Source organism: Mustela erminea, chromosome 3 (genome assembly GCF_009829155.1).
Source record: "Mustela erminea isolate mMusErm1 chromosome 3, mMusErm1.Pri, whole genome shotgun sequence".
NCBI classification, from domain to species: Eukaryota; Metazoa; Chordata; class Mammalia; order Carnivora; family Mustelidae; genus Mustela; species Mustela erminea.
Window position 1 is genome coordinate 103,578,408 of NC_045616.1, and position 13,322 is coordinate 103,591,729.

General features: G+C 37.7%; 1 protein-coding gene across 7 annotated transcripts in view; it reads left to right on the plus strand.

Moving 5' to 3' along the window:
- Window positions 1–13,322, plus strand: part of FBXW11 (F-box and WD repeat domain containing 11) — a 121,770-nt gene that overhangs the window by 70,919 nt on the left and 37,529 nt on the right. For 5 of the 7 annotated variants that reach the window (XM_032337014.1, XM_032337015.1, XM_032337013.1 and 2 more), the window contains 2 exons: window positions 8,204–8,266; window positions 11,403–11,628. In XM_032337014.1, coding sequence (XP_032192905.1) covers window positions 8,204–8,266; window positions 11,403–11,628 — 289 coding nt within the window. The remainder of the gene's footprint in view (window positions 1–8,203; window positions 8,267–11,402; window positions 11,629–13,322) is intronic. The other 2 variants (XM_032337016.1, XM_032337020.1) reach the window with 1 other exon arrangement.

The following is a 13,322-nucleotide window of genomic DNA, read 5'->3' on the forward strand; positions in this document are numbered from 1 at the left end:
ACAGAGAGAAAGAGAGAGAGATTACAAGTAAGCAGAGAGGCAGAGAGAGAGGGGGAAGTAGGCTCCCTGCTGAGCAGAGAGCCCAATGTGGGGCTTGATCCCAGGACTCTGAGATCATGACCTGAGCTGAAGGCAGAGGCTTAATCCACTGAGCAACCCAGGAGCCCCAAGGGATATCTTTTTCTTCTCTGCAAACTACCTCTTCTGATTTAGGAACAGTTTGCTTGTTTTCAATAAAAATCACCTCAATGTGGCAGGGACTGGTCGCGTGTGCATTAATCTGACCGTGAGCTCTGTAAGTTCTGTGCCACAACTTGGGGGCTTTGTTTACCTGGATGTGCTCAGTGACCAGAGAATGTACATCTAAACCCTTTAGTTCAGCATTGCTCTCTGCATTTTTAAGCATATGTGATAAAAATTCACTAATCTTTTGGGCCACCAGCCCTGTATCTAGCCCCCCACTGTTTGGCCTGGACATGCCTAATAACTCTTTGCTACCACGGTAGCAATGGAGTGGCACGCATTGTTTCTGTCAAGTTCATCCTTCCACTGCCTCGTGGCTTTTTGGTGGATATGCATACTTTTGATGGCCTTAGCAGTTTCACAGGTCTTTTTAAAGTGAATATGAAGATTTGAATCTCTTGATTTGTAGCTCTTGATTTGCATGGTTTTGTGGGGTTTTCTGGGTAAAGTGAATAATGAACCATTTTCAAAGATCCGCTTAGGCCACTTACAGAAATACCTGGTCCAAAACTTTAAAGTGTCACTTTACAAAAGAAGGTACCCAAATGATTGATAAATTTGGGAAAAGGTGTTCAGCATTATTAGTCATTAGTCATCAGGCAAAGAGATTGAGCCACAGAGAGATCCTACTAAGCACCCAGCAGAGTGTTAAATTAAGCAATAACAACAACAAACAAACAAAAAAACCCAAACCAAGCAAAAAATACACTCCATACCTGGTTAAAGAACAGCTAGAACTCACATACACCACTGGTGGGAGTGATTATTAGATAGAATTACTTCGAAAAACTTGGTAGTATAAATACTACCCTGGTGTAGACCCAATAGAAATACATACCCATGTACACCAGCAGATATGGCAGAATTATTTTAAATGCCAAAAGTAGAAGTATTCATTAGCAGTAAAATGAATAAATAACTTTTGAATTAATATATAGCAGTTTTTGAAAAAGAATGAACTGCCGCTGGATTTAAGAATCTCAAATCATAATAAAAGAAGCCAGACTCAAAGAGTATATATGATATGAATCTGTTTATATAAGTTCAAAAATGAATCTATGACTCTGCTGATATTAAAAAGATAGTGGTTAAAAAAGAACGATAGTGGTTACCTTTAGGCATTAATGACTGAGAGGTAATATGAGGGAAGTGATAGGAGGGAAGTATTTGAGGCCATGGTGATGTTCTTTATGTTGGTCTGAGTACTAGTTACACATGAGAATTAAGCTCTTTATTATATTATACTTCAGTATGAACTTGTAAAAAAGAATTAAAAATTTCTCTTGTGTTTTTAAGTGATATTCTCTTGTTGGACATTTACATTGTTTTCTGTTTTTCCATGTTATAAATTGTTGTAGCTACTATTTTATATACGTCTCCCAATTCCTTAGGATAAATTGCTGTAAGTTCAATTATGTCGAGTGTTACACAGTACCTTTTGAAGTTATATATTGATAAATGTTCTCTGAAATGTAACAATTTATAATCCTACCAGAGAGCCCAATTCCTGTACAGTATATGGTAATAAAAGTTCCTAACTTTAGTAGGTGAGAAATTGCGTCTCTTTTTTGTTGTTGTATATGTTCATTTTTAATGGCCATTTAAATTTCTAGTTTAGAAGTATCTGTACTTACTCTTTGCTTATTTGCCTATTAAGAACTTCGTTTTGGTTTTCCCATTTATTAGAAATCTGTATATAGTAAGTTATTTATCATACATTGTAATATGCCCCCAGTGTATTTGTTTTTAAACTTCATTGATTATGATTACGATTATTGATTAGTTTGAATTTTAATGTAATCAAGCCCACATTTATTTCTGTGTTTGATATCATGTTTAGACAGCATTTCCTGTGTTCCATGAATTTAAAAAAATAAAAGCTCCTGTATGCTTGCTTTTAGGAGTTTTATGGTTATAGTTTTTCACATTTGATTCTTTTTATCTATAGTATGTATATTGGAATGTAATATGAGGTAGCATTTTAGCTTTTATTTTTAATTTTTTTTTAAGTTATCCCTTTCTCAGCAATTCAAAGCTCAAACTTTATCATATACAAATTTGTAAGTATAAATGAGTCTGTTTTTGTACTTTCTGTTTTGTTTCATTGATCTTGGCTTTGCCAATTAAAGTACAACACTGCTTTAATTATTGTAGCTTAAAAAATATTTTTAGTATCTAAAATTGTAAGCATTTTCCTCTTTAAAAAATAATTGGTGGTGAAGAAAGGAAGAAAAATTTTACCCTGTATTCATTTTTCCGGATACCTCAGTGTGATCTTGTTATGTGAGGTCAGTAATGGCAAATACCTACTTAGACATTTGAATGGAACTGTAGGTTAAATAAACTGATGTAGCAGTGATTTCTCACAACCTCCCAATGAATTTGTATTTTTAATTCTTATTTTAATTATATTGTAGAAATAAAACAATTGGTTTGTTCCTGTATTTTGGTATTTGTGTGGAGGGACAGGAAGGTTTTTGTTTGAGCTATATTTGACGGTGGTGAGGTGTTGTTTTAAAAAGTCATGTATGCATAGATGTATTCGTGGCTCTCTTCCTTCTGAATTACAGGATTAGTATGAGAGAAGGGACTGCTTTTTTGGACAAGCTTGTCTCTTCTTTTTCCAAATGAATATTTCTGCCTCTTCAGTGATCTCATTTCCTAGCAATGTGTTGGTAAGATTTAGGTTTAAGGGTGCAGCATCTAATGCCAGATTAAGGGCCTGGGTGGAATTAACAATAACAACACAAAAGTGTTTGGATTGTTTGTGCCAGTCATTGTTCTGTTTATCTTTGGAATTTATGGTACATAGTAACTGGTAAACTATATTTTGACGTTTCTGCTTGCCTGATTTTAAATATACAATAATCTGTTCCTGATTTCTAACTGAAATTTCAGATTTCATCTGTGGCCCAGGATGCTCTATCAGTTTTGGTATTTTTTGTTGTTTTCTTTAACGTCCCGTGGAAAGTCAGGTGTTTGATTATTTTTGTTTGGTCTTTGTGATTTGTCTCAAAGACAAAAAGGTGTTTTAAAAAACTAAAAAAGAAAAAAAAAAGTAACTTTTTTCCTTGATGTATTTTGTGGAATTTTATATTCAGTATGTAAAAGTTTGCCTTAGGCTCTTCATAAATTATGCCTTTTAGAGATTATTTTTTAAAAGATTTTTATTTATTTATTTATTTGACAGAAAGAGAGAGAGAGATCACGTGAGCGCGTGCGCATGCACACAAGCAGGCAGAGTGGCAGGCAGAGGCAGAGAAAAGTAGGCTCCCTGCTGAGCAAGGGGCCCCATGAGGTACTTGATCCCAGGACCCTGAGATCATGACCTGAGCCGAAGGCAGCTGCTTAACCGACTGAGCCACCAAGGCGTCCCGCCTTTTAGAGATTTTAAAAAACTTATTGTCACTCAGTCATCTGACTTGAATATTGTTCTCCTTGTACAATTAAGATTGTTGCTTTCCTTTAATTTGAATTTTCCTGTACTGTGTTTGCTCATTCCTTTTATTTACCCTTTGCGATTTTTGTTATGCTAACCGTTGTGGGCAGGAGAATGCCCAGATTCAATTTCATTTTATTAAAATTTCCTGGTTGCAGCCCATTAAATTAATTTCATAGGCTACAACCAGCAGTTGGAAGACAATGGAAAGTACATGGATTTCTGAGTAGAACAGACCTAGATCTGAGTCCTGCATCTCTCGTATACTGTGTGACTCTCAATCACTTACTTAATTCTCTGTTCTTCAGTTTTTTACTGTAAAATTGCAACATATACATTCATATTTTTTCTGAAGATTAAAAGACAATGAATGAAACAAGCCTAGGTTAGAAACCCAATAAAGTTAGGTAGGAACATTTTGCATTATGTAACTGTCATTCTTAATGTCTTAAATCCCCAAATTTTAAAACACTAGAGAAAACGGCAGAATGTTCCCGTGTTTTCCAGATCCTTTGTAGGGTTTTTTTTGTTTTTGTTTTGTTTTTTTTTTTGTTTGTTTTTTGTTTTTTGGGTTTTTTTTTGGTTCCTCTCAAGAGTAAAGATTCTTTTTGTGCGAAAATCTTACATTGTATAAGCATTTCTCATCAGGAAACTCATAAGGTAGAGTTTGCAGCTTTTTTAAAGTAGGAAATTTATTCCTCTTACATAACTCTTGAAGTAGAGGATTTTCCAAGTGAAATATATTCTGTGTTAGTTGGTGGCACCTACTGGCAAAGATATATCACTGCTTAGAGCTTTTTGTACCTGTACACAGACTCACCTCATGTAGTAAGTAGTCTGGGAAGGATGATGGGGAAGAGGAGAGAGGAATATATTCTTTTTACTGAAGTGGTCATTTCCTTTGTCTCCCAGAAGCACTGGTCCAGTGAAGTGGGAAGAAGGAGGATTAGGCCACGTATTGCCTTAGTCCAGTGTTTGCCAATATTTGCTGAGCTATTGTTAAAATCAGGTATTATTATGAAAGGGAGTGTCCATGTCCAACAAACTTGGGAAAGCTAGGTTAAACTATCTTAACCTGACTGGTACTTATGAGACATTTCTGAGCCTTTAGTGTCTTAATGAAATGAAGTGTATTTTAACCTTGGCGTGGGGGAGAGCCAGGTGTGTTTGTAGAGTATGGCGTTTGTCAAACTTTTTTAGACCCTGGGGTCCTTTTTTGTATGAGCATAGAGATAGCACCTGAAATGACCAATAGTCATTTCAGTCACGTCAATAGTCCTGGCTGCTTCTTCCTAGATTGTGTTTTTCTTTGGCAGTGGTATCAGGATACGAAGGTCTGCATTTTTATTTACATGTAATGCTGCTTGGTAGTTGCAGGAAGAAAGAGATGATGATGAGAAGGGTAGGAAGTGAATAAGTCAGGTTGGTATTTCAAAGAACTTTCCTTTCCCAGAAGTGTTGGAGAATTAACGAGGGTTTCAGCTTTCAGATTGGCTTAACTTGGTTTCATCAGAGTGTGGATGTAGGAAAACACCTTCCTTTTCTTTTGGCAGACTCATTGTCTTTCTTACCTTACCCTTGAATCTGTGACCTTGTGTTTGTTTTAATCTTCAAGGAGTGAAAGTTCAAGTGCTTCAGAGAAATTGTGGCTCTTAAAAGAGAATTTTCTATTCATGACATCCCTCCTATTCTCACAGTCCCATGTTGTAGGCTGAGAAAGATGGGGAATAGGAGAGGAATATATTATACCTAGCAAAAGTGGGTATTGCCTTGATCTCTCAGAAATATTTGTCCAGTAAAGTGGGAGGAGGAAGGGACTATGCCATGTTAATGTCCTAGTCTAATGTTTGCCAGTATGTGCCGAACTATTATTAAGAGATGTAAAAGGGGATATCCAGGTCCAACAAACTTGGAAAAGCTGGATTAAACTAATTTAGCATGGTATAATTACAGGACATTACAGGGCCTTTAGTATCTTAATGAGATAGGTTGTGACTGTGTGTGTGTGAGGGGGGTGGGGAAGGGAGAGGAAAACAAAGAAGGGGGCAAGCTTGAGAGGAGAGAGCATGTACAGGAGCATACAGCATTTGTCAGACTTGATTACTACACCCTGGGACCCTTTTCACTGTGAGCATCTCTTGTGTCGCCGGGAATCGTCTTTGGAAATGATCCTCTAATCAGTGTAGCTTGAGAGCAGCATCTTCCCTTTGGCATCTTCTCCTGAAGGCGATATAAAAGAAGTCGCAAAGATATGTATGATGAGGGAGCTATTCCAGCCACCCTAAGGCTTTATTAAATACAATCTTATTAAAATTGTATATCTTTATTCACTTTTATCAGACCTTAAGAGAATAGTAGCCATTTTTATCAGAGGGGTTGTTTCTTTCTCAACTGCTTAAACAGGCACCATTTCTCTGTTTTGGAATGAATGAAAGGAAGAATCAATTAAACTGTAAAGAAGGTTGTTCCTTGTGTAGTCTGTGGGGACTTCTTATTTGCTCCCTGAGTGAGGAAGATATTTGGGTAGCTTAGGTCAGAATAATAGTTCTGGTGGCTTCAGATTCCTGTATAACAAAAGTTTTTAGTTTAAAATACTACATTTATGCAACCTTCATACGTGTTCTGGGGTGCCTGAAGACAGGGGCAGAGACTTCCCATCTCTCTTCTACTTTATATACTTCACTTATCGTGTTTCCAGTAATACTTTCTTCTTGTCACTCTCTTAGAACCCAGGACATTGTGACCTTGCAAAGATGGCTTTGTGACTACCAGTCGGACCCAGAAGATATGTACTGAGTCACTGTTCCCCTTTATTGACTCCGCTGCCAGCTTTATTAATCCCAGGTCCTTGTAGATAGCAGTAAACGGGAAATTACACAGAGAGAGAAATACTACTTTTGTTTTTCTATTCTCCATTGTCTTCTTCCCATTCAAGATCATTTATCTGTCTGCACTCTAGACCTGTTTTGGCCCCTTTGGACATATGGCTGTCCTCTCAAGCTCATAGTTGGCTTTCTCATACAGGGACCCTGGGTTTTCTCCTCCTCTCCCCAATTGTAGACCCTGGGACTGTGGGGCTCTTAAGATTTTATTGAGGGAGCCAGTGGATTTTCTCTATATGCAGCCATCTGGAGCTATTCTTTCAAAGTCTGAGGTTATGAAAGTATGAGAGGATAACAGTTGGGGGAAAATAGTATCTTCAGAGCAAGGCGTGAACTGATTTTTTGGGATTCCAGTTACACACCAAGCACTGTGCTGGGGAGTCTCAGTCCTCACAACACTTTTATATGGTTTGTATTTTTCCGTGGGAGAAACAGCTTGCTCATGATTGATGAGCAACACACTGATGAGTGACCAGATTGTAATTTCAACTTCTCTCTGGTTTCAAGGCCTTTGACTTTTGTAGTACATCATACTGTGTCCCTCATCAGAGCTAGCTGTGTGTGACCTATAGAACACTAGTGTTCAGCAGTGTTTCTTCTGTCATTTACCCACATTGGGTTTTCAAACAAATTGAGAATACTGTGTGGGTTTTATGACTTGAAGAAAATAAAGGAAAAATAGGGAAATTTGGGGAGATAGGCTTATTCCCAACGCAATAAACAGAATCTTGTAAACATTGATAACTTTAACAGGTCTGCAGGATCCCTTTGAATACTACTATGGAATGCTATAAAGTTTTTACCTTAATCTTAGAATTTTAGGCTTGGAAGGAATCTTAGAGGGACATAAATTGTTATCCCTTTCAGAGCACAACTCTTCCACTTTCCCCTCTCATTAAGTTTCCATTTAGCTATTAGGTAGGAGCTTCAAAAGGGAAAATCCAATCATGTATAATCTCCAGTTAATGGGCATCTATTGAGCGACTAGGTCACCAGAAAGAATAATTACACAGTGCCTCTTTGTGCAGGAAACACAAAAATCAAAAGCTAATGCATTCCCAAGGCAAGCCAGATTGTTACTGGCTACCAGCATCCTCCTCTTCAGGGAAAAAGTTGGGGCACACACCATGCTTGCTAAGGGAGATTGAAAAGCTGGTCCAGAAAAACAAGGTTATCAAGGGAGGAAAGAGAAAAGGAGAGAGGGTTTCTGGCAGTCCTAATTGCCGATGATGGTTGGGATGGTTTTCTGAATAGCAGACATTCTAGTAAATGTTTTGAGCAATCATCAAGAACTTATTGAGTCTCTGGGGCTTCTTGCCACATAAGTTAAAAAAATAATAGCAGACGACTGAGGTAGAGCCTCAGCCCCAACCCCGTAATTCAGCCTGTTTTCTAAGCATGCCCAACCTTCATAAATAAAGACTTCATGCTTCCTTTTGTCCAGTCACTAACTTCCTGATTTATGACAGATGAGCACAACCCTCTTGACCTAAAACGGCATGTGTTAGTCACAAGCCAAACAGCTCTTGGGTTTGTGTTGGTACATTCTAGTTTGGGATTTCAAAATTATATTTTGGTGTAGTTATTTAGGATTTGCAAAACTTGGCATAATTCAAATAACCTGTTTTTCCCCCCTTAGAACACTTCAGTTATGGAGGATCAAAATGAAGATGAGTCCCCAAAGAAAAATACCCTTTGGCAGGTAGGAATGACGCGGCACAGATAAGGTAGCAGTTGACTTACTGTAGATAAGACGCTCCCTCCACTCCTGTTCTCAATAAAAACAGGTGCCAAGCATTTTCCTTTGTGCATTTTTACTAGTTTTGGAATCCACCCTATTTATTTTCTGTTCTTTTGGGAAAGAAGTGTCATTATGAATAGTAAAGAGTTTTGGAGTTATTACAAAGATTCTTAAGTGTCTGTAGCCTAAGATACTCAGTTTATTGCCACGGGCTAAGCCGAAGATGGTGTCCTTTTTCACCAGAATAGTACCGTGCCATACCAGTATATGCTTTGGTGACTTAGTCTTGCTACCCTCACCCTTCTCCCCCATTTCTTGTTAGTTTGCCCTTTTCTTTTAAACTCCCTTTTCTTCCCTTCTGACTCTGTTTTAGTCTGCCCGGTCTCCTCCCAATCCCCCAGGGATGTGTGTGTGTGTGTGTGTGTGTGTGTGTGTGTGTTGTGTGTGTGTGTGTGTGTGTGTGTGTGTGTTTTGCCAGGGGCGGGGGGTGTGCCAATGGGATATAAAGTTTCATGATTTGATCCTTTCATCAACCATTATGGTACAAATAACTTTTCCTTTCATAAAGATACTTCAAAGGCAAAACAAACCTGAATATGAAGAGAATAATGTTAAAATATTCTCTGGGTTCATTTTATTTGAAACAAAAGGAGTAAATAAGTTAGTAAGAATAAAGTATGCCAACAAATTTAAGATGAAATGAAACAAAGTAAAGCAGTGCCAGGAAGATGCTTCTGGTCCCAGCAGGTGGTTAGAAGTAGAAATGTAAAATGTGCTGTAGAATTCTGCATTTGCCACTCTTTGGGGGAACTGTGTGCAGACTGACTTCTGTTCCTCTTTCACATTTGATATTTTCCGATAGGATTCTCTTCATTTATTGTTGATTTTTCAACTCACAGTGGCTCTGAACACTTGGCTTTTGGTTTTTCTTTAATAAGTTCTTTCAGTCAACTAGTTAACGGTATGCTAGTGCTGTAGGGAAGCTAGGTGGTTAGGAACCCTTCTGTCGATGAAATAATAACCCTTTTGCTTATCAAATGAGATAACCTTTTGCCTATCAAAAGTGAAAGTATTTTTTAAATTATAAAGCAGTACACAAATGCAAGTTGTTACCATTACATCTAACCTGTTATGGAAGCAATTACTTTGGCAAGTTATAAATAATAAGATATAGAAAGAAAAGAGGAAGCTCTTTTTCTCCAGATTAGGTACTTTCAGCATTTTTGTGCATATCCTTTACTCTGTCTTTGTGTGCTCCCCTTCACACAAATAACTAATTATAATGCTATATAAAATTCTGCATCTTTCTTTTTGTTCCTTAACATTGTTTCCTAAACATGTTTTCTTGTTACTAAAATCTTACTTTATAAATCTAATTTTAATGGCTATATTATAGTCCTCTGTGTATATGCATTATTATTTGCTTTAACCATTTGCCTGTAGTTGGGCAGTTATTTCTAATTTTTCTGTTATAACGTTATGGTGAATACCCTTATACTTTAAAGTAGCAAAGATGCTCCTTATACCAACAGATATTCACCACAGTGAGGAATTTTCATTTTTTCTGACTGTTTTGAATGTTGAGTTTTAAGGTCTGTTAGACAGAGGTCTTATTACAAGCAGCATCAACAATTGCTGTTCAGTGCTGCCCTCTGGTGGTACCCAGTGTCAGTGAGCTCTCTCACCCAAATGACAAGGGAAAAAAACATTCCTAGACAAGGAAGGTGATAAGATAAATGGGGTGGGAGCTGAATGCTTTCCGACTATGTAACTCTAAATGTGGACAGAAAAACTTGCTTCACGCAGGTATGATGTTTAAGATTTTTATAAGGAAAGCCAGGTTTCTCTGGATACTTAGGAAGGATATCTTCTTTCTGGGATGGATTCAGTCCACTGTAAATTAGGGGACATAGTTGATAACAAAGCTCTTGGTTCTTCCTGTGTAAAACTTCTGCGATAAGCTCCTAATAGAATTAATGCATGTTCATAATATAACTCTTAAGTTCCCAAAATTCTCTTCTCTGCTAGTCTTTTTAGTACTACACATGAAGGGGCTATCAAACGAGTGATGGGCAGATAGCTTGGCAAATGTTTGACAAAGGCATGGAGGTAATTTTGTTTTTAAGCAGGGATGTTACTGAGCCGTACAGCATCAGTGGCAGTTGTGGCTTCAGTCTAGGGATTCTGATTTTGGGGGGGGGGGGTGCTGTTGTCAGATGCAGTGTATGTAGTTTTCATTTGTAGAACAATATGCTGGTTTTATGCAAGGACCATGTAGATTTGATGAGAAATACACAGTTAGTGTAGGAGTCTCTAAGGATCATTTCAGGAATATGTATGTGGTTTGCTCTGGGTCACTTCTGGAGTAGGTGATCAAAAAAGGGAGTGAAAGTCTAAATTTTTTTTGCCAGCATTTTAGTAGCCCTGGAAACAGTTTGGAGATGGATTCAGTTTTTAGACTGAATTGCTTTCAGGTTTCTTCATTAGATAGACCAGTGGTTTTCAAAGAGTGGTCTCTAAAGTGTGTTCTCTGGACCAGCAGCATCAGTACCACTTGGGAACTTGTTAGCAATGCAGATTCTCAGGCTGCATTCCAGACCTGTAGAATGAAGACATCTGTGGTGGAGCCAGACAGTCTGTGAGTTAGGAAGCCCTCTTGTTACTCTGATGCACACAGGTGTGAGACCATTGGCATAGATGAATATAGCATTGACTTTGGTCTTTGGGGAAGTAAAACAAACAATCCTTGCTTCTTGGTCTAGTCGAGCAAGTTTTCTAAGATGGTCATCTCCAGTGTTAGTTATCTAATAGCCACATGGTTTTTGAATAAGCTTTGGAGAATGATGACATGAGACACCGTTTAGCTGTATAAATAGCTGTAAATTTGACATTTACTTTAGAGACTAATTTGAGGACACAGGCCCTGAAGACATTTTAAATTACTTCATGAATTAATGAAGGAATGAGTTTGGCTTTAAGGTATAACTAGCATTTTAAGATTAAATGCACAGGGTAAGAAATGTTTCCGATGAAATATTAATTAGATTTCTTTTCCTTATCAAACTAATTAATTTTTTTCTTTATTTTTCTAAAATAGATAAGTAATGGAACATCATCTGTGATCGTCTCCAGAAAGAGGCCATCAGAAGGAAACTATCAAAAAGAAAAAGACTTGTGTATTAAATATTTTGACCAGTGGTCTGAATCAGATCAAGTGGAATTTGTGGAACACCTTATTTCACGAATGTGTCATTATCAGCATGGACATATTAACTCTTACCTGAAGCCCATGCTGCAGCGGGACTTTATCACCGCTTTACCAGGTAACTGTCCTTGTGTTTTAAAAGGCTGAGCAGTGGAAGAATGTCCAGCCCAAGGGCCTAGATGGAGCTGAGTCGGTATTTGTAAAATGAATGAATGAGTACAGTGTGACTACAGTGTGAGTTTCTTTGGGATCCATACTTTATTTTAATATATGGCACTTGAAAAGGAGTTGCCGTATAGCATCTCTATAGGAAGTGTAGGCAGTTTCTGCAATTAATGTTTTGGTCTTTGGTCATATTATTGTTTTATTTAATGAGTTAATGCTATGCGGTTAGTTTCAATGTAGTCTATATATACTCTGTATTTTGCTTTTATAAGTAATTTAAAAAATACATGAGGCAATTTATCCTACAGTGTTTGTGTTTAAGAAATGTCCTAAAGTTTAGGATGTTCCTTTGTACTTGAAGTGACATTTAGGATAGGGAATGGCAAAAATGTATGGGAAAAACTGATGGCACGTCTTTATCACATCTTTTGAAATCTATTTCTGCATCTTCTCCCTCACTGTTTCTCCCTCTCTCCCTCTCTCTTTTTCCCTATCTCCCCCACACCCACATACTCCTCTGGATAAGTTTACTTTGATTTAAAAAAAAAAAGACTTTTTTTTTAGTAGTTTTAGGTTTATAGTAAGATTGGATGGAAAATACAGAGAATTCCCATATTTTCCATATCTTCACCCCAGCCCCCTATCACCATCCCATCCCGTCTCCCCAGTATTAACATCCCATGCAGAGTGGCTCATTTGTTATATAACACATAGGCCTATATTGACACATCATTATCGGCCAAAGCCCATACATTACATTAGGGTTCACTCTTGGTGTTTTACGTTCTGTGGGTTTGGGCAAATATGTAATGACATGTATCTGTCATTATGATTCCTATAGAATAGTTTCACTGCTTTAAAGTCCTCTGTGCTCTCCCTATTCCAGCCCCCTTTGATTTTTTATTCTTCATTAATTCTCTCTGTTGTCTCTATTTATCCCTCCTCCTCCTCTTTCGATTTTAGATGTAAATTTGGCTAGGTAAGATAGATTTCACTTCTGAAGTGAATGGTAGCCAAAATGTTTTCTTCTAATATGGTCAGTGTAGTCTAGAGGGTACAACTGCTCTGCCAGGGTGGACCTAGAAAAATGGCCAGGGATCAGACAGTGCCATTGCCACCAGCCCTAACCTGTCACAGCTTCTGGACAGCTCTTCAAGGAGTAGCTCTGCCCTTAGCCTATCTGTGATTGACCGTGCATTAGGACTTCATATTCTAAGGATTTCCACAACAAATAGGACCTGGGCTCAGGTCTCAGGGCAGCTTCGAATTTCTAATCTTTCTTCTAAAACGTGTTAGTTTACTTTCTACACTGGGAGTGTTTAAGGATATTTGAGAGTTAGCTTAGAAAATTTTGACTTTCCTGTTGTTTTTATGCTGAAATGTAGCATTGTTTGCCCCATTTCATGCATTAAAATTTCTAGAAAAGAAAACAAGAATCCTCTCTTTCTAGAATTGTATAGTCTTTAATTGCTAAGAGAGATCTCAGCCATCACTTAATCCTCTTTTTTTTTTTTTTTTTAAAGATTTTATTTATTTATTTGACAGAGATTACAAGTAGGCAAGAGAGGCAGGCAGGGAGAGAGAGGAGGAAGCAGACTCTCTGCAGAGCCGAGAGCCCGATGTGGGGCTCGATCCCAGGACCCTGGG